Consider the following 21,332-nt stretch of genomic DNA (forward strand, 5'->3'; position numbering starts at 1 on the left):
TGGTCCCCTAATCTTGTAACCAAGTCTCTACGTGAGAATTTTACCAAAAGAAGTTATGGCTGAACACTTTAAGAAACCATTATTTTGCGGTTTTGGTTCAGAAATGTTATTGAATTCAGGCTGATATTTTAGAAATGTCTTTGCCTTGGAGAGAGACACATTGTCAACAGCATTAAAGAGATACAAAAGATTAGTATCTGCTGCTTTCCATAGTTGTAGCATCTTGGTCTTTTGCGGAACAAACTGAAAGAAACAAATCACTCCATCTTTCAAATCATTTTAATTTTTTTGCTTTCCCCAACCATGCAAGCAAATGAATAACAATCAAAAAAAGAACTAACTTGATCTTCATTAATATTTTCCACCAAGTGATACTTGGGTCACTACCATCTTTTTTTACTACTAACAGTTTGATATGGGAGGAAATTAAGCGTACAGATCATTAATGCCTGCGACTTTCTGGGCATGTCTACATGCTGCCATACAGTGATGTTGCTATGGTGCCATGCTTTAGTGCTTCCTTGTGGAAGTACTAAAGGGTGGTGCAGTAATAGCCCCTACTGCGCCGTGCGCGCAGCCCATGAGTAGCTTTCACCACCATGTCACCATAGCGGCACGCTATATTGGGAGAGCATGCCTCTACAGTGACATAGCTGCTGATAACATGTAGACCCATGTGATCACTATGTTGCCATACCATGCCATACAGCGACATGTTAAACGCACCCCTTTCTGTAGACATCTTTAAACTTTAAACATCTATTGTGAAAGACAAGACAGCATATGAGACTACTATTCTTGGGGGGTGCGGGGGGATGTTGCTTGCTTTTGTATTTTGAATAGCTATGAGATCTAAGCATGTACTAAAAGGAAACAAAGTAAAGAAAATGCCTTTGGATCTATAATATTCAAATGAAATTTTGGCATAGTCAGTAAGAATAGTGTACATGGCAGTGACTCCCAACCTTTTGAGACTCAAGGCTTGCCTCGTTACACTCAAGGCACCCCTTGGAAAATAACAATTCTGAGCTTTCATTCACTTATTGACTAAGGAAAGTAATAGAGCAATTCTGTTGGAAAGAACTCAGAAAGACCACAACAGGTAGGAACGGTTTTGACACTATAGCTTTCTGTTTGAAATCCCTGGGTTTCTGTAGCAAATCATGCAGGTGTTTGCACACCTAACACCGCTTATATTGCACTGCACTGATAAAAGAGTCTTGCGGCACCCCACGGTGCTGCAGCATCCTGGCTGAGAATCACTGTTGTACAGAGAAGACTGAAGGAGGAACGGTGGCAGGTCTGTGAAGTACCAAGCATAGCAGACATAGTGAAATTGCAGTGATGGTCAGTGTTTTGGGGAGTGGAGGACAGGCCAGCTCAGCATCTCCCGGAAAGCCTTTCCTATGGTCTTTAACCTTATGGCTGAACAAAGAGAAGATAGAGGAGACAGGTCCTGCCCTGTATTTAGGGATCCTACTGGGACTTGACAGCAATGGGGGAAAAAATGTGCCTTTTCAAAAGAATTCTCATTTTTCTGCTCAGTCATGCATACATTGCACTTTAGCAGACTGTTTTTACTTTATATTAAATATCTCTCTTAAGCTCCCCAAGGCCTGCTCTTTTGTTATTCTTTGCCAGTCTGTTGGGAGATCAGCTGGTTTAGCACCACCTCTCTTAGCAAACTCTTCATTGAACTCCTTAAAAACAAACTTCCAGTAATCAGAAGCATTGATGCTGGGATCTGGCTGGATGCGCCAGTGGGGATAATACTGATGATAATCTTTGTATGGATGATATTTCCAATCTGTGTCTGAATTTTTAAACTTTGTGTTAGAAACCACATCAGAGGAACATAGGGAATAGATGAGTTTTTCTGTTTCAGTACAACAGTAGCCCCCAAGCCCCTGAGGACGGTGTACTGATGCAAAATGCTGCTTATGAGCCGCTCCTCCTGCTTCACAGGGGACCTTGCAGAACGGACACTGATTCCCACAGCCAAAGACTCGCTTAAAGATTTCCTCCTGGGGCTTCAGGGGGAGCTTGCAGAGCTTTGAGCTAACATCCAAACCTTTCAACTCAGATAGTACTTGTTGTTGCAGATCAGGAAGAAAGGATTGAATACAAGCAGCAAACTGATGCGGATCTGCTGTGTTCTTAAATTGAATCCCCACTAAACTGTCTTTGGAAATGACCAGATCCTTCTTCAGCACTTTGCAGAAGTTTTCCAAAAAGCTGGAGATGGTATTCATCCTTACGTATTTGAGTATCTCCAAAGCATCCCTGACTTTCTTTATAATGGAAGATAAAATATCTTTCTCCAGGTCTTCTAAATCTTCATTCCTTCCATAGTGATCTAAAATGTGTCTCCGTATCCAATCTTTGACAAACTTTTCATAATTACTAATGTACTCTGCATACCTATTGAAGTTGCCATCTTCTAACAGCTTTTCCAGCACTGTGAACTGGAAAAAGCTCCGGCTGGCATATTCCCTAGACTGTCCACTGCTAAGAAAATCATCTACTATTTCCAGACCAAGTCTTTTGTTAACATAATCCATGAAGGCAGGTTTAAGGCACTGATTGCAGAAATCCCTGGCCCTATGTTCTCGGGCATCTTTTTCCAAGTAATGGTCTCTAAATATAGAGAAATATTGAGGTTTCAGCTTCTCCAGACGTTGCTGAGGGTCATTTTCCTTGATAAAATCTTCATGCATCTTCTGAAATTCTTGAGATGCTGCCCCCAAAACATGAAGCTTCAGGTCTACTTCAAAGGAGGCAGAGGTATGAAGTCTCTGAACATCCTGTTGTTGAAGCCTCTCATTGATCATATGCAACAACTCTCCGCAGTAGGTTTTATCATAGTCTGCTTTGGAAGCGACCCTTCCCTGAATGTAGTTACTACATCGGCTCAGCAAGGAGCCTGCAACTTCTCTTGTTTTCCGTGACCGTTCATTCTTTATACAATCTTTTACACGATGAAGCCAAGAGGAGTCTAAATATTCATTTTGCATTTGGAAAGATTGAATGTTATAATGCAACAAGCTTCTAGCTCCCTGTATTTTCTGATTGACTGAACTCCCTCTCTTACCAAGGTCTGTTCTCAGCTGGAGGTCCATCTCTTCATGGATTTGCCGTTTCTTTAGATGAATGGGAGATAATTCAAGCAGTGTTTCTTTCCACATTTTCTCAAATTCTTCTTCCAATTCTTTATCTTGCAGTTTCCTTTGTTTTCTTCTGCAGTCGTCCAAAAGCTTGTCCACTTTCTCTTCAATTACTTTCAGGTACTCACCCCGGATGAATTCGATTTTGTGCTGGCCTTTTTTAATATGAACGGCTTCCTTACATTTGCTAAATGAATAACTCTCTAGTTCATTCTTCAGGCCCTTAGCGCTTCTGATGAAATCTTCTCTATACTTTTCTATCAGAGGCAGGTTTGCGGCTCCACTTTCAAAATACTGTCTTAACGACTCCAGAATTTTCTCTTCTCCGCAAAGAAGCTTCTGTTGCATTGCATGCTGGAAGTCATCAGCTTCTAGTTCGGTAGGAGAAAGGTTTTGAATTGCTGTTTCCTTCTCAGTTACCCAGAGGTGCACCTCCTTGCGGAAATCCCACTCCCACTCGGCATACTGCATGCACAGCTGATTGTAGGCTTCAGCCACGAGGCTGTTTCTGAAGCTGAAGATGAAGTTCTCATGTTTCACAGCACTCCACAGGCTTTCCACCCATTTGATAAACTGGGGGACATCCTTGGCCTTTCTTGTACGTGAACGGTTCCTTATGAATTCAAAAAGGTATTTCTTGAACTCAAACACCTTTTCACTGTATCCCGTGTTTACTGGAGCCATGGGGGGGACACCGTGCCACAGCCCAGGGACGTACCAGTTGTGCTTCTCTGCATCGTAGTCCATTATGTCAGAGAACGTTATTTCCTTGTTTAATTTTTCCATCTTTGCTGCGGCTTTGATCATTTCGTTCAGCTGCTCCAGGAGGCGTTTCCTGTCCCTCAGGTTTTGTTCGTGCGCAGACACGTCGCTGACGTTCTGATGCACAAACTGGCAGTTGGGTTTCACCCCTATTTCCCCCATCCTGAGAAATGCATGCACCGCGATTTGCAGGACGTCCTTCATCTCCGTGGCATTCTCCATGGCCATGTTCACGATGGTGATGTCACTCAGCCCAATCACCAGCGTGGCCAGCTCATTGTCGTGTTGGTAGCTATCCTCCAGCGTGGCCAGTTCAGGGGCTTTCAAGCCTTCAGTGTCTATCACCAGGATGAAATCACAGCCCAGCTCCTCTTTTAAATTCTCCCTGATTTTAATAAGCAACATGAAGGCCCCTCGTGTGCATCGGCCACTGCTCACGGCAAACTGCAGGCCGAACATGGTGTTGAGCAGGGTGGATTTCCCCGTGCTCTGCACTCCCAGCACTGTTAGCACCACCATCCGGGACCTTCCCCGCAGCCGGGTGTGGAGCTGAGTCAGCACATCTGTCACCCACTGCAGCGGGATGTTGGAGGCATCTCCATCGAGCAGCTCCAGGGGAAACCCTTCCAGCATCAGGTCAGCTGCAATGCCTGGGAGCTGGGTGAACTGCCTCTGATGTTTCTGAATTTTCCTTTCCTTTACCATTGAACATTCAGCTTCATAGAACTGCCCCAATTCACGCATGAAATGCTCCACTCCTAGGGAAGCTGATGATATTAATTTATCTAATTGAGCCAACTTTTGGGGGTCATCTAAAGTTTTACATTTCTCTTTGTATGTGTTCCTCAGTTTAGAAAGGTTCTCCCTTGCGACTGAATCCAGCTGGAACTTCATCCATTTCAGGAAATACTGCTTTTCCACTTGGGGGAGATGTCCTATTCCACTAATGAATTTAGTCAGACCATCAGTAAGATCACATGTGTTCTGCTGTTTACGTATCTCCAACATCTTTTCCTTCAGCTGAGATCTATATTTCTCAGAAGGGGTGTCCCCTTGTCTGGCCATTCGGCACAATTCCTTTTCCACCTTAGCTAAGTTCCTCCACAAATCTCCTTGGAGTCTCAGCATTTCTTGTTTGTACCTGGCAACATCCCTTATTTCTCGGGTGATTTCATCAGCGCGCTTGCTTGTGTCCAGACATTCCTTACGGTCCTCATCTACGTGGATTCCTAGTTCACGTGCTGTCACAGCCATGTCTTGGATAGCCAGCCTCTTGGGAGCAGATTTCAGTATGCCTAATATAGTGGTATGGAGCTTTTTCACAAATGTCGCTATATTTGTGGTCTCATCTTTCATCAGCACATGTGAAGATTTTAGTTTCAGCACTGGGGATAACTTCTTAAGGAACCCCAGGGTTTCCTGGGCACGCCTGGCCTGGTGGTTGAGAATGAAGTAGTACTTGGCCGTGGATTCTCTCAGGGACGACAGCAGCCCATATTCTCTCTCAGTAATGCTTTCAGCAAATATGAACACTGCTGAGGAGACCTCTGTTAAGAAGCTAAAGTGTGGCCAGTGCGATGCAACATCTCCACGCAGGTTAGTAACTGCAATGGGCTCTGGGAAAACATCCAGGGTCTCCCTCCCCCCGGGGAAATACCAGGAAATCTCAACCAGCCCATTTGTGATTGCCCGAGGGACATTCCCAGATGCCATGTCTCTGTGGACAAAGAAATCGTGGTGCTGCTGGGCAGGGCTGAGGATCTCATTGAGGAGTTTGGACTTGGAGAGGTTGCAGTGCTGCAGTCTTACAAAGGAGATGGTTGGCATTTGGGTGAGCACCAGGCTCTCCTCTCTGAAGCCCCTGCTCTCTGCCATGGAGCGCGGCCTCCACTTCTTCACAATGTCCCTCATGGCCCACAGCAGGAGGGTGCACTTGGGGGTATCGAGGGCAGGGAGGAGAAGAGGGAGGGCGAACTGGCACATGGCCATTTTGGACAGGATCTCCTGCTGCAGGAAACTGTCTGAGCAATGGAGGACTGCACAGACCACATCCAGGGGGTTCACACCATCCTCCCTGCCATTGTTGCTGAATAAGAAGATTGTTTCTTCAATACCCTGTTCCTCATGGTCCTTATCTCCTTGCTCACCAAGAGCCCCATGCACAAGGCTCATGCTTCTGGCTGTGACATTCAAAGCCATTACCTTCCTCAGAAAATGCCACGGTAAATCTCCTAGTGTCTGAGGATTCTGGTCCTGTATACTTCCTGGGCTGATATCCAGGATGTCACTCAGTCGAAGCTTCCCATTTTTATATTTCCTTAATTTTAACTTGGAGATAACTTCCCCGCCTGCTTTTCTTCTCCCTGGAGAAAATGATAATGTAGGAACATTAAAATTAAGAACAGAAAGTTTTGGGTTGGAATGGCTGGTCCAGAACACCCTCTTTGGATAATCTAAGGGATGACTAATTCCCTTAAAATAGGCAGGGACAATGCGTGCAGCATTCCCACTGACTTAGGCATGGGTGGCCAACTTGTAGCATGCATGTTGCAAGCGCCACGAGGCAGGAGAGGAAGGGACAGGCAAGTGGGGCAGGGAGCAGGAAACAGAGCAGCTGATCAGGCAGGGAAGAGAATCTAAGTGGCACTCCGGGAGGGTGCAAGCTAATTTGTGGCATACCTATCAAAAAGGTGCCTGTCTCCTGACACCTTTTTGGGGGGTTGGTGGGGAGGAAATAGCCCCTGCCACAGCCTTGGCTGACTCGCCACTGTAGATGACGCTGCCTCAGGCACAGAGTTGCCCTGCTACACCTTTGGGGAGCCCTACAGATAAGGTGCCATGGCCCCATGCACTGGATTGGGCCCAGGCCTGCACCTTCTGCAGTAGCATGAGTTAGGGGCCCTAACGGTAAGCCATAGTGCTACCGATACAGCCCATAACTGGGCCTCAAGAACAGTTACCATGGACTTCCTCCTGGACGGAAGGAAATTTCCTCCTTAATCAAACTCAGACTGGGCTGTAACAGTTACCTGCCCTGCATTCTTACTTTTCCTTCTGTTAGTACATTGTATTTAACAGTCACTGTAGGAGCTGGTTCAGGATGGGCACGTTCCTTTAACATTTCCAGTGACCTTGGCCTGTCTTCATACCTCTCCCATAAAGAAGGCTCATGGCTGCACAGAGAACAGCAGCCTCACTTAAGCCAAATCTATATCTGACATGGTACTATGTGCTCTTCTTTTAAGAGTAGGCAGTTGTAATTTGGCTTCTGAACCAGGCTTTTCCACAGCTGCTACCTTTGTGCCTCTTAGTCTGGAAATGCCTGCAGTGGGTAGTAAATGTTTATCCCGCCTAGGCTTTTGTAAACTGCTCACTGGTTTATCAAATAAATCATAGTGGTTGCACGGATCTGCTGCAACTTCCTCGGCTCCTACCCTGAGTGGTCCAAAATGACTTCAGGGTCTGAGTCTTTTATGCTGTGTGATGTTGAAGGGACTTCAGGTGGTCATAAAGCTAATAGTGTTTTGCCTTAACAAGATTTCATAGTGACTGTAGCTGTGGAGAGAAACACTCTGAGGAATACCTTTTGGTTCCAGTTCTGTGGCTTGCCGAATTTCATCTTCTTGTTCCTGAATTAAAGTATCTAGGGAGAAACCCAAAGGAAAATATATATATTATTAGGCTTTCAGTAAGTCTGTTGAGTCACTGAGTAGCAGAAAAAACTGCTGACTGCATCAAGTGCTGACTGTCCATGCTTCAAGCTGGACCATCACTCATGAATTTCACCATTTCAATGGTTAAATGAAGGAAGAGATCTGAAGGCCTAGCCTTCCTCCTGAAGGTAAGGAAATCCCCTCATTAAACAGACTCAGCTTGGGCTGTTTTGTTTTTTCTCTTAACATACTTAAGTAGCGAGCGTGATCTGTCTAAAAGTTGTCTTTCAGCCCGAGTGAGCAGGACACTTCATCTGGACTGAGCTCTGAGGAGACCAAGTCCAAACTTTGACCTACTGCTAATCTTAATTGTGTAGTACATGATTCTTAGGAAGCAGCTTTAATCTGTAAAAATCTGCAGACATGAACTGGCTGCAAATCTGAATCAAGAGAGGGGGCGCCTCTACACGTCACCCTGCAGCAATGTAGTGACGTGCTCCGTCACCATACAGTGTGCTACAGTGACATAGTGATCACGTGGGTCTGCACACGGTTGGCAGCTACGTTGCCAAAGCAGCATGCTCCCCTGGGGCAGCACACTGCCATGGCAAAGTAGCAGTGAGATCGAACCATGTCCCGCGTGCACGGCGTGGTAGGAGCGGTTACTGCACCGTGCTTTGGTACTTCCAAAAGCACCATCACCATACGGCGATGTGTAGACGTGCCCAGAGAAAAGCATTGTGGAGAGAAGGATGGACATTTACTGCAGTTTTCTCCCAAATCCAAAGTGACTTAACATTTTAAGATGACCCCCCACCAATAATTAAATTCCATGTATGATTCATAGATTCATAGATGTTAGGGTCGGAAGGGACCTCAATAGATCATCGAGTCCGACCCCCTGCATAAGCAGGAAAGAGTGCTGGGTCTAGATGACCCCAGCTAGATACTCATCTAACCTCCTCTTGAAGACCCCCAGGGTAGGGGAGAGCACCACCTCCCTTGGGAGCCTGTTCCAGACCTTGGCCACTCGAACTGTGAAGAAGTTCTTCCTAATGTCCAGTCTAAATCTGCTCTCTGCTAGCTTGTGGCCATTGTTTCTTGTAACCCCCGGGGGCGCCTTGGTGAATAAAACCTCACCAATTCCCTTCTGTGCCCCCATGATGAACTTATAGGCAGCCACAAGGTTGCCTCTCAACCTTCTCTTGCGGAGGCCGAAAACGTCCAGGTTCTCTAGCCTGTCCTCGTAGGACTTGGTCTGCAGGCCCTTAACCATACAAGTGGCCCTTCTCTGGACCCTCTCCAGGTTATCCGCATCCTTCTTGAAGTGTGGCGCCCAGAATTGCACGCAGTACTCCAACTGTGGTCTGACCAGCGCCCGATAGAGGGGAAGTATCACCTCCCTGGACCTATTTGTCATGCATTTGCTGATGCACGATAAAGTGCCATTGGCTTTTCTGATGGCTTCGTCACACTGCCGGCTCATGTTCATCTTGGAGTCCACTAGGACTCCAAGATCCCTTTCCACCTCTGTGCCACCCAGCAGGTCATTCCCTAGGCTGTAGGTGTGCTGGACATTTTTCCTCCCTAGGTGCAGCACTTTGCATTTCTCCTTGTTGAACTGCATCTTGTTGTTTTCTGTCCACTTGTCCAACCTGTCCAGGTCTGCCTGCAGCTGTTCCCTGCCCTCCGGCGTGTCCACTTCTCCCCATAGCTTTGTGTCATCTGCAAACTTGGACAGAGTACATTTGACTCCCTCGTCCAAGTCACTGATGAAGACATTAAAGAGTATCGGTCCAAGGACCGAGCCCTGCGGGACCCCACTGCCCACACCCTTCCAGGTCGAGACCGACCCATCTACCACGACTCTCTGGGTGCGACCCTCTAGCCAATTCGCCACCCACCGGACTGTGTAGTCATCCACATCACAGCCTCTTAACTTGTTCACCAGTATGGGGTGGGATACCGTATCGAAGGCCTTCCTGAAGTCTAAGTATACGACATCCACCCCTCCTCCTGTGTCCAGGCATTTCGTAACCTGGTCATAGAAAGAGACTAGATTGGTCAGACACAATCTACCTGCCACAAACCCGTGCTGGTTTCCCCTCAGCATAATCTGCCCTGCTGGGCTCTCTCAAATGTGAGCCTTGATAATTTTTTCAAAGACTTTACCAAGGATGGAGGTGAGACTGACCAGCCTATAGTTGCCCGGGTCCTCCTTCCTCCCCTTTTTGAAAATGGGGACCACGTTAGCCCTTTTCCAGTCCTCCGGGACTTGGCCCGTGCGCCACGAGCGTTTGAATATTCCCGCCAGTGGCTCTGCAATGACGTCGGCCAGTGCCTTCAGCACCCTCGGATGGAGCCCATCCGGGCCTGCCGATTTAAAGGCATCCAGTTCTTCCAAGTGACTCTGCACCACCTCAGGATCTACGTGTGGAAGTCTGGCGCCTTGCTGCTGCCTCTCCACAACCCCAGTGAGAGACTTGTCGTGTCCCTCGCTTAGGAACACTGAGGCAAAGAACTCGTTGAGGAGTTCAGCCTTGTCCCCCCGTGTCTGTCACCAATTGTTTCTGCCCATTTAGCAGGGGTCCTATTCCTCCCTGGGCCTTCCTTTTACTCCCTATATATCTAAAAAACAATTTCTTATTGTCTTTTACTTGGGTTGCCATCCTCAGCTCCATGGTAGCTTTGGCCCGCCTAACTGCCTCCCTACAAGCACGAGCAGAGGAGGTATATTCATCTTTAGTGATCTCACCCTGTTTCCACTTTTTGTGTGCTCCCCTTTTGGCCCTTAGGCTGCCCTGGATTTCTCTGGTCAGCCATGGAAGCCTCCTGGCCCCTTTCCCTCTTTTGCCTCGCTCGGGGATCGTCTTGCTTTGTGCCCGAAGGATCGTTTCCTTTAGGCACAGCCACCCTTCTTGGGCTCCCATCCCTTCAAAACTCCTACTCTGCAGTGCGTCCTTGACTAATCACCTGAGTGCATTGAGATCAGCTTTCCTAAAGTCTAGCACTTTCACCCTACTAGTTACCTTACCCACTCAACGTCTTATGTTGAATTCTATTATTAGGTGATCACTGTCTCCCAAATGGCTACTGATCTGGAGGTCCCCTACCATGTCATCCCCTGTTGCCAATACCAGATCCAGTATGGCATTCCCCCTAGTGGAAAATGTATATATCTTTTTATCATTTTCCAGGTAGAGAAATTAATTATCAGAGGGTCTTCATTTTTTTCTCATGCACCACTGCCATAGCAGGGGAAGCAGTGACAGGAGGGCCTGCAGTGGGAGGGGAGGGCAGGATGCTGAGGGAGCAGGTAGTACCCTTGCCTTCTGCCCCCCACCACTTGTCCCACCTGCAGTCGGCCCCCCTGAAGTGCCCCTATCTTCCCTGCAGTGCTTGTCCCCCTCCCCCCCCCGCCTTTGCCCCTGCCACCTGCACACCCTGCTGCCTCCTGCTCCCACTGAGGTGTCTGAACCCCTGGTACCTGTCTCCTGACAGCCTTGCCTGCCTCCCTGCCCCTTCCAGCCTCTACCCACCTTAAACTCTGTCCCCTCTTGCAGCCCCTGCCCCTTCTTGCAGCCTCTATGCCTGCTTCCCATGGCCTCTCCCCACTCTCCCTTGCCACCTACTGTCAGGAACAGTCTGGCTTCATTCCTTCCTGAGGCGTAGGGCATGTAGAAGATACAGCCCCTTCCCAGCCAAGCAGGACTGGCAACAGCAGCTCTGGCCCTGGGATGTTGCCACATGGCAGAGCAGGGCCCAGAGGTGCCAGGTGCTTTGTGCCCCAGGAGGGAATGGAGCTCTATATGTGCCTGACAGTAAGTGGGAGAGGGGTGGAGGGAGAGGCTGCATGGGGCAGGTGGCTGCTGCTGCTGCTCCAACTCCAGCCCTGACCCAGGCTTGGGGCCCCAAGTCAGAGTAGCAGTAGCCACCTGTCCCCACCCCCTGGTCTTGTACTCAAAACCAAGGAGGGGGACTTTTTCCCATGAATATTGAATGGGGGAGAAAAAAAACCTCCTCTTGGATTAAAGTAAATACAGTAATGTCTGAAGCTTCATATTCTGGTATTGCACTAAATATTACTCAAGTGGTAATATTTTGCAGATCCAAAAAAGCAAGACATTAGAAGCATAATTAAGCCATAAAAGTATGTCTGTGATAGCAATAGATTGGGTTCAGGGTCCCAGAAGATCACTTCCCATGTCTCTACCTGAATGGCTATTAAAATCCCTAAGCTCTGTTAGAAAGAAAAAAAAGAAAGCTTTGTTGATAAAATTAATACATTAACGGTGTGACCACTGGGGTTGGGTACTGCTGGGATGATCACCCCCGTTCGCAGCGAGAGTGCTGTAATGATAGGGGGTTGAGCAGGACACAGGCCCAGATGCTGCTTTAAGGGGGCACACCACAGTAGAGCTAGGGTGGTGCATCACCCTTCTGTGCCCTGCTCCCTCCACACCCTTAGTTTTCTCTGCAGAAGCTCCAGTTTTGGCAGCAGTGAAGACAGAGCAGCAGCAGCACCTGGGGCAAAGGAGCAGAGGCTGGAGTTTCACTCCTAGGGATGGAGGAAAGTCAAGTCCATTTTTTGCCACTGAAAAAAATCTGCTGTTATATAGCTGCTTGACACACATTGGTGACAAAAGACCAAGAGGGGACACCTCCCCAAGCAGCAGCAAACCTCCACCCTCTGCTCCTGCACTGTGCACTGCCACTGTTCAGGGCGCTGTACTAGCCATTCATGCTTCTGATGTGCAACTGTTTTGTGGTGCTGCTGAGCAGGTCCAGTTCCAGACCAGGACCCCAGATATTTGCACAGTATCTGCTCCCGCTAACATTGAAATCAGTGGTGAGGCTCCTCCAGACCTCAGTAAAAAAGGCAAGCTTTGAATGAAGCAGCATCTGGATAAGAGGGGAGAAAGCAGCTATAATAGTTGTAGGAAGCAATAAGCAGGAATAGCTACGAAAGGTGTCAGGATTTGCCTGACATGGTAAAGCCCAAAGGAAAGGCTGTGAGATGTAGTACCTTTGAGTAGGTCACCTTCTGCCCTTTCTGGCACTCGTGGGGTGTCAGCTTCTTCCACTAGAATAAAACAAATGAAATTCTGTCCTCACATTGCACTCCTCAGGCAGGAAGCAGCACAGGGCTTGTCCACATCTCTGCTGTGACAGGCGTGAGTACTCCACACCAAGGGCAGATCCAGAGCAGGTGCACTGGTGTGGTTGTGTTGGCTACAAATGTCCAACTTGGGATCCTTCAAATTCTGGTTTATTAGGTAGATTGAAACACTGTAATGAAGTTAAATCATAAACCTTGGGGCTGGTTCCCCCCCCCCCCCCCACACACACACACACACATGCACACACACAGTAGCAAGCTACAAGAGTCAAGTATACCTATCCTACAAGCGCTGGAGTCTGCCGTCGATGGCCAGTCGAGGCTTCTTTCAGCGTGGTGTTATCCTCCAGAAGGGGGTCACTGGCTGGTCCTTCTGGCTGCACAGGTCAGGTGCTGGTCGAGTTGGAGATCAAGAGGGTGCCACTGAGGGTTACTTTTCACTGCTTTTTATTTGTCCTTGGCAGACTTTGGTGACTCCCCAGTTTTCAGGTTTGCCCAATCCAGGGGTCGTTGACCCTCATGGGACTTCCCCCTTGGTGGCTACTGGATGGCATCTGTCAGCCCAAGGGGTCGTCCGCATGTACGTGCAGGTTTGGGAGTCCGTTGATGAATTTTGAATAGGGCTCTGGGAGCAGTCAATTTGGAGATATTCAGCCCAAAAGTTGGTCCCCGGCATTGATTAACTCAGACCAGGGCTTCTAGCCCTTGATCAGTGAGGTTTGATCAGTCCTGGTTGCTACATTGTCTTCTATTGATTTCTTCCCCTGGTTGATCTGCAGTTTCCCAGCTGTGAATCGCTTCCTGCTACTGTGTTACGCATTCAATCACTGATTCACTCCCTCTTACAGGGGCCGGCCTGATACAGGGAAGGGCAGTTTGACTCCTGCCCTTGTTAATATTGTTACAGTGTATAACTTACTTCTGAAACTAAACACATTTAGTTGAAAGGTGAGGAGTATAAAATATAAGCTACAAAAGTAATGCCATGGCACACAAATAGATAAAAATACCAAACTACAAGGGGAGATACAAAATGCACACATCCAAATTTTAAAACAAATCCTTATCTTAAAGTGAAAGAAAGAGGAAGGAAGAAAAGGTAGAAAGGAAAAACATATCCAAGGAGGGGAGACCAACTGCAGGCAAGCAGAAAAGGAGGCTTTCTACTACAGTTGCATCCACTTTCACCATGCAGTTACATGACTATAGCCCCAGTTTTCTACCACGGATGCTGTCTCCAGCTGAACCAAGTAGCCCACCACATCTGTTCCCCACAGCTGCCCCCACCCCACCCAGTGGGACCAGGCAGGGAGCAGGGGCAGGAAAGACCCACCATCTGCCTTAGGCATAGGGGGAGCCTCGGGGCAATGTCTGCCTTGCTCTAGCCAGGTCTATGGGGAATTCTGAATTTCAGCATTTTTGTAAGAGTTTTAGAACATCTGAAACATGTTTGGAGGATTAAATTAAGACTGACAGATCAGCAGGAGTTATATTGGAAACAGGAGTTAATTTTCCATCCAAATGACAAGGGTGCACGTACAATACATATCAGGAACAGTTATTTTTGCCTATTTTTGCCACGGATTTTTAATGAACCTGGAACCGTTGTATACGGTCATATACTCCAGGTATAGTTCATATCTATACACAATATGGATGTCTCCTCACTGTCTGCAGAACCAAGTTATAGGCCTAAAATACAAAAGAGCCTCTGTAGATAGAGCCTAGCCCAGTCCCTGTACTGTACAGGCTAAATATGCATAGTTTACCTGTCTGCATCTAAGTAGAAATGTAGATATGCTGACTGATATGTCCACCCCATTCTTTACTCACCATAGCTTAAATATTGCAATTCCTCGTCTAAGCCTGGAGATACAATTTTTAAACACTCCAGAAACTTCTGGCAAGTAGATTCCCCTTTCTTCTGTACCAGAATCAGCAACTTTCGACTCTTCTTCTTGAGATCTTCCTCTGCTTTATCCAAAGTCTCATACTCCTCCTCTGTGATAACGGACTGGGATATAAATTCATCCAAACTGAGTTCTAGGTCTCTTAGAAGAATTTCAATTAATCTTTTTCTTTCCTTGCGTATTATGTCTGAGGGTTTTCCCAAAGTTTTTTCATCAGCAGATGTTTTTACCAAGGTCCTAAGACAGGGAAAAAAATGCTTCAAAGGTAAAGCCAATTTTAACTATGCCAGAGCAGTATAAGGCTTCTTGTGGGGAACTAACTGATACTTATACTATACTTTAAACTTAAAGCACTGGTCCTGGCCACCCTCTGAAATAGGAGACAAGACTTAGATCCTTAGATAAAATGCCTAAACAGAATTAGGAGTGTGAGCCAAAGCTTAGGGCTACGGCCTTCCTGGGGTAAATGCCCTCCTCACTTGGCCACAGGAGAGATGGTTCTGTGACAAGTTTTGCATTCAATGGCAGTCTGAATAAGTCCTTGGACTCTCAAAGTCATACCCTTCTCTCATTCACATTCAGGTGATTCCTGCTTGCAAAGATTTCAGAAACATTACCCTATGGCTGATGTTCTTAATGGAGTGGCTTCCTCTTGTTTCTTTACAGGAGTGCTTTCTGGCAGTTCGTCACCCACTGGTGTCAACTCCAGTGTGTTTCCCAAGCTCCAGAGTGCAGTCAGCTCTTCTTGAGTTTGCAGAAGGAATTGCTCGGGTGCTAGAAAGCAAAGTGTTAAACATCATGGAGGCATTTCTGTAAAAGATTCCTAAACTGCTGGTGAGGTGAACACAAAGCCTGTAATCTAAGACTTCCTGCGCTTTAACACTCTCAGGGCGCATCTACAGGTCAACCTATAGTGACGTAGTGACACAGTGTATGTCACCAGTGTGCTCCCTGGTATAGTGCACCACTATGGTTACGTAGCAGCGAAATCTAAGTGTGCGCCGCGTGCATGGCGCAGTAGGGGCACTTACTGCACCATGCTTTAGTGCTTCCAAAAGGAAGTACTAAAGCATGCTGCCATAGCAACAATGCCATACAGCAAGGTGTAGATGCGCCCTTAGTGTTAGTTGTACCAGAAAGACTAAGTGGATGGGAATAGGACCTGAGATAATTTAGCTATGCCAGATTTTTTTTTTTTAATGGGATTCACAAGCACGCCCCACTTACTGCTCCACTATTCACTCAAGCTGTTTGTTAGCTTCCGTGTTTGCTCTCTCTGGGCATATCTACATGAGATGTTTGCTGTGGAGTTACCTAATTAGCTTCGCAGTAGAGTGCCAGCATCGACACATGTGGCTCTATTAGGCCACAGTAAAATAATAAATGCAGCTGTAAGACAGTTTGTTCAACACAAGTACTGTACTAACCTGCAGCAGCATTATTTACTCCACTGCAACATATGTCTACATGCTGACGGGGCTGGCTGGGGCACCAGGGTGGTTCAGTCTGGGGGCTGCCTGCCAGCCAGCCCCGCACTGAAGTACCTTCGTATCCCAGACAAGCACCCTGCAGCATGTTGAGCCAGGTTGAAGCAGCCCTGGGCTGGCATCCTAACCAACCCCCTGGACTCCCTGCCAGCTGGGGCTGCCTGGCCCTGGCTCAGGGTGCTGCAGTCCCAAGCACACATGTCAACATGGTGCCAGGGAGCAACAAACTCCAGTACAAACTGTACCAGAGTTTATTCAGTTGAATTAATAGTATGTGTAGACATGCTCTGTGTGTGTGTGCTGTTAATAAGAGATGACTTAAATGATGGTGAGTTTTCTCTCCTTATCTAAGTGGGAAGGTTTTGCCTGGTAAAATGGCAGAGGTGAAACTTGTGTAGCTACATAGTATAGGTGAAAAGATGCATGTGCTCAGAGATTAAAAGAGTTCCCTCTGGATTATTTTTGTCACTGTATATGTAATTATGGACAGGTGAGGGTAGACAGGGAGGTGACACCGTAGTTCCAGACATCCCACTCAACTTCCTTACTCTGACTAAGCTCCCTTCCATTTACATGGGCCTGAAGGATAAAACATCAAATACTGATGATCTACAAACCTTCAGAACACCCTTTCTCTGAAAGTCTGGCATCACCTTCTGCGTTCTCACCTCTGTTTCCATTATCTGAGGTTGTGGTGACTTCTTCTAGGTTCTCCTGTCCCTTCCCTTCCTCTGAGGCTGTGGCAACAACTGCTGTGGTCTTGGCACCTGGACGTTTCTCCAAAGATGCAATGACATTTCTTGAGACTTCAGCTCCCATCCTCTCCTTTGAAGGTGTGGTGGCTCCTTCTGGGCTCATGCTTCTCTTTTTCTCTGAGGGCATGGCTTCATCTTCTAGTGTTTTGGCTCTCTTGCCTTTCTCTGAGGGTGAGGCAGTATCCTCTAGGCCCTCAGCTCCCTTCTTTTCTTCCAAGGATGTGGTGGCATCTTCTGAGCTCTTGTCTCTCCTCTCCTTTGAGGGGGTGCCAGCTGATGGACTCCCAGGAAGACCCTTTCTCACCGAGGATGCCATGATTTCTGGATCATCTGGTTCTTTCTTTTTGTCTAAGAATCCAGCACCTTCTGGATGCACAGGTCCACTGTTGGAATCTAAAGAATAAAAATTAAAGAAAGATAACATCAAATCTGAATCAGTTTCTGAAAGACTTTTGCTAGGGATAGGATTAGTGATAGGGTTACCAGAGTCTGGGATGGGCTTCCAAGGGCGGTGGTGCTCCCGTCTACCTTGGAGGTCTTTAAGAGAAGACCAGACCAGCATCTGGCTGGGGTCATCTGACACATGCCACAACATCTGACATAGCCACCCACCCATACCCTGCCACACCTCTCCACACACCCTCCCCCCCCCCCCAATATACAAGAATAAGACTTCGTTTTGAGCTATTATGCGATCACCTCTATATATATGATGCAGAAGCAGACAAATCAGGACAAAAATATGTTTTGAAATGAAATTAAAATATGTTATTGTAGGTGTTTGCTTTTTAGTATATAACTGGGGGGGGGGGTCCTGGTTTCATGGTAAACCCTCTTCCCAGAAGGAGTACTTCTGGGGGCAAAGTGAGGGACTTCCAATGGCAAAGGAAAGGGGTTAGGGTGGGATTTCTGGTCCCAAGATGGTGACCAGGGCATGGGGCACCTCTCAAAGGGTGGGACCCTTGACATCTCACCAAAACGCCTTAAGCAGCCGTCCAGCTGCAATAATTGCCCAGCCCTACATAAGAACAATCTCAGGAGATTTATCAACGGTCCTCCAGAATTTATTGTCTGAACTTTTGTGTAAAGGGACTGAGAGAAAGGCATCATGGATGGAACGATGGGTAGGAAAGGCTGTTTTGAAGAGGACTGCACTGAACTTGAGATGTGTCAAAAAACTCTGTGCATCCTCCATGAAAGTCGAGAAGGCTTTTCCTTAAAGGACTATTCCTTAAAATAACCTAAGGTACTGTATGCTTTTTTTTTTTTAAGTAGAGAACAGTACTTACCATCTCCTAAATACTTGGAAATTGGCTCTAAGCCTAAAAATGTGTATTGCAGATTTGCCAAACAATTTAGGAACTTCTCATGAGCAAGTTCTCCCTTTTCAAGTATCGTGTCAATCAGAGTCGCTATGAGCTTCTGTGGATCGTCTATCTGGCTCAGGCTGAAGTACTCTCCTTGTGAAAGGAGGAGGTGAGTGTCCACAGCGCTCAGTACAGCCCCTGGGTCCTCTTGGAGCACCAGTGTTAGTTTTCCTCATGCTTTTCGTATAACCTCTGATGGCTTTTCACCAGTGCCCACTGCTTCCACCTCACGAGACCTGGAATCAAGTAAATCAGTCACAAAAGATCACTGCAAAGGGAATAATCAGGCAGGTCACATTCAAAGGAGCCTCGTCTGTACTCCCTCAACAGTGTTAACGAGCCGGTTCCAGCTAACAGTGGTTTCTGAGCTCCCGTACAGCAGTAGGTAGGCCATGTCCATACTATTATTTTACTATGCCAACTGGCCACACGTTGAAACACATGAGGCTGCCTTGTGCACTGAACTAGAAATACAGGAGCCACATTCATACTAGCCATCTCGTTCTCAACACGTCCGATTAACTTGTTCCACTACACAAAAGCAGCTATGCTACTTCCAGGTCAGTAGGTAGTACCCGTGACACACTGCTGTGTATCTTATCATTGCTCGCTCCTAGCTGCCGCAACGATGGGTCGGGGCAGGGGGCTGGGACCTGCCCCTCCCCTGCAGCTCTTTCCAAGTCCCCTGCCCCTGATCAGGGAGCCACAATCACAGGGCAGAGGCTGGAGAGCTAGTTCCCCACTCAGCCCCATGAGCATGGAGCTGCGTGGGGAACAGGTGGCGGCGGAGGATCTCCCAGCCCAAGCCCCATGACTGCGGACTTCAAGCTGGGAGATAAGGACCTCCTAGAACTGGCCCCGATGTCATGGAGCTGGGGCTGGGCGATAAGGGTCTCCCTGCCCCTGCTCCCTGATCACAATCTTGTCCCCACCCAGGGCCTGGTGGCAGAGCCCAGCCTAGCAGCAGGCATCTCTCAGGGGCTGGGAGCAAGCTCCCACCCCCTGGTGCTCAACTGACTGGGACCAGATTTGCTCCGGCATCTACAAGAGTGCTACTATGCAGTAACTAACAGCAGGTAAATGTGCTACTTGCATTTGCAGATAGCAAATTTACTCACAATTCATGAGGTTTACTTCACAGTAAGCATTTGCACATGGAGATGCACATGTTTACTGTGCAGTAAACTACACTACTGCACAGTAAAGTTTCTTGTGTAGATGCACCGCCTGTGTATCAAACACAATGGACAGCTGTTACTCGTGCAGCTAGGAATAGCCCATTTGTCTTTAGCAAACAACGTCCTTTGAGGTCATATACTGGTAAGACTTACACTAGAAGAGTTTTACCCCTGGTTCTTCTGGACATAATTCTCCATCAGATTGGATACTTACTCTGGTTTAGGGTTTTGCATTATCTGCCCTATATATATATCACACCAATATAAACAGTTTGTCTATCTAGGCCCTTAGGCATGTTCCTTCAAGGTACAATCTTTGTTTTTTTTTCTAGTTATGCCCTTTGAGGAGAAGGCAGCCACTAAGCAAGAAAAAAATAGCATAGCAGATTTATTTCCTACCTATGGGGACTTTTTACCATCTCATACCACCTATACTTTTCCCAGAGCCTGACAAAGGGACTTTGATCCCAGAAGCTTGCAGAAAAGGACAATTTTTTTGCAATTTTGCAAGCTTTTCCACCATTTCCAGAAACAGATTCTCACTTAGGTGTTCAGTTCCTGTTTCAAAATGGTCAGTCTATTGCACCACCACCATTTTGGCTACAATCTGAATTCATAAGACGAAACAGGACACAGCAATATTCCCTAAACTCCTTCAGTCACTGCCAGATTTCTCAATAGCAGTGGAATTTGCAAAACCAAACTTAACGGGGTTATATTGTCATCAGTTGCATTTCTGGGTATTGCCAAACACCATGTTTCTTGATTAAAATCACTAATGATCTTTGCTGCCTTTTTCCCCCCCAACCACTGGTGGTGGTTCTAGTGGTGCTATAAGGAGACTATTTCCAAATTCTCCTTTCATCTTCCCTCATTTTGACTCAGTCTATACGTAGGGAATTTATGAAGGAAGTTGGGGTTTGTTTTGTTCATTTGTCTGTTTTGGTTTTTAGCTTTGCCTGCACTTGCTTCTTTCTCAGCCCTGAGGAGAGGCACATTTTTCTATGAAAGCTGATCCACCATCTCTCCCAATTTGACCCTTGGTCCAATAAAACATATCATGAAAAAACAAACAATCAGAAATTTTTTGCTTTTCTCATATTTCCTGAGCCACTATAGCTACAACAACACCCCAACCCTATTAGAAAATGGAAATCAGGCAGGTGAGATTTGAGAAAGCAATCTAGGATTGCTAGGATGAGCCCCCTTGCCCCAGTAAATATCATCACCTACCTTCCAGCTCCCATGGCAAGCATAGAAGTGATTCAGGTCTCAGGGTTAATGTCACTGCCTGGGAAATTCCTATTTGGAGGTGTGGCCTAGAATAAATGAAACTAAAAGTAGAAGGGTTGGAAAGCAGCCAGCTGACAGTACTTGCACGAGGGAAGGCAAGCGACATCTTATTGAGAGCAGGTACATCGTAGCCAGGGGCTGCAGGTACTAGATAACTTACAACAGACAGCACTGAGTTTATTATTCAATAATGGACCACACTATGGACAAGGGAGCTTCACTCCTTGTAGCTGAGGTTGGCTGTGCTCACTGCGTACCTAGGCCTGCCATCCATTCGTCCTTCAGCTCCCTGTATGCTGCCGTCCCATCCCTCCTCTATACTAGCAGTTTCCCTACCTCCCTACCCTCCTGTGTGGGGCTCTCTAATGTCCCCCTTCTTCCTTTCCAGATGACAGGAGTGCCATATGGCCACCAATTTTCCCGTTTGCCAGACAGCAGTGTCTCCCTATCTCCCCTCTACTCCAGGAGCTCTACCCATAGGTGGATTAACGGACAGGCCAGCTGGGCATGGGCCCAGGGGCTACCAAGCCGAGACCCTGGGATCCTCATCAGCAGGGAAGTGAACACAGGGTTTTAAACTTGGCAGAGAGACACAGATGGCACCCAGTTCAAAACTGCAGCTTTCACGTTTGCTTTCCTGCAGC

General features: G+C 47.2%; 1 protein-coding gene across 1 annotated transcript; it reads right to left on the bottom strand.

Annotated features, from left to right (window-relative positions):
• Positions 1-261: 261 nt before the first annotated feature.
• On the bottom strand, positions 262-20,700 carry LOC106737933 (interferon-induced very large GTPase 1). The gene is made up of 8 exons (XM_059718376.1): positions 20,629-20,700; positions 18,140-18,453; positions 16,764-17,243; positions 15,226-15,382; positions 14,532-14,845; positions 12,606-12,662; positions 7,510-7,569; positions 262-6,289 (listed from the first exon to the last, which is right to left on the bottom strand). The coding sequence occupies exons 3-8, from the start codon at positions 17,164-17,166 to the stop codon at positions 1,578-1,580; spliced, it is 5,703 nt and encodes a 1,900-aa protein (XP_059574359.1). The 5' UTR covers positions 17,167-17,243; positions 18,140-18,453; positions 20,629-20,700; the 3' UTR covers positions 262-1,577.
• Between the last annotated feature and the right edge of the window lie 632 nt (positions 20,701-21,332).

Source organism: Alligator mississippiensis, chromosome 15, assembly GCF_030867095.1.
Source record: "Alligator mississippiensis isolate rAllMis1 chromosome 15, rAllMis1, whole genome shotgun sequence".
NCBI lineage: Eukaryota > Metazoa > Chordata > Crocodylia > Alligatoridae > Alligator > Alligator mississippiensis.

Excerpts from the sequence above, each read along its gene's own strand:
- LOC106737933 (XM_059718376.1), bottom strand. The coding sequence starts at position 17,166 with ATGGCATCCTCGGTGAGAAAGGGTCTTCCTGGGAGTCCATCAGCTGGC. Across the intron at positions 14,846-15,225 it reads TTAAGAACATCAGCCATAGG|GACCTTGGTAAAAACATCTG; the intron begins GTAATGTTTCTG and ends TCCCTGTCTTAG. Across the intron at positions 12,663-14,531 it reads ATTGCAATATTTAAGCTATG|TGGAAGAAGCTGACACCCCA; the intron begins GTGAGTAAAGAA and ends GTTTTATTCTAG.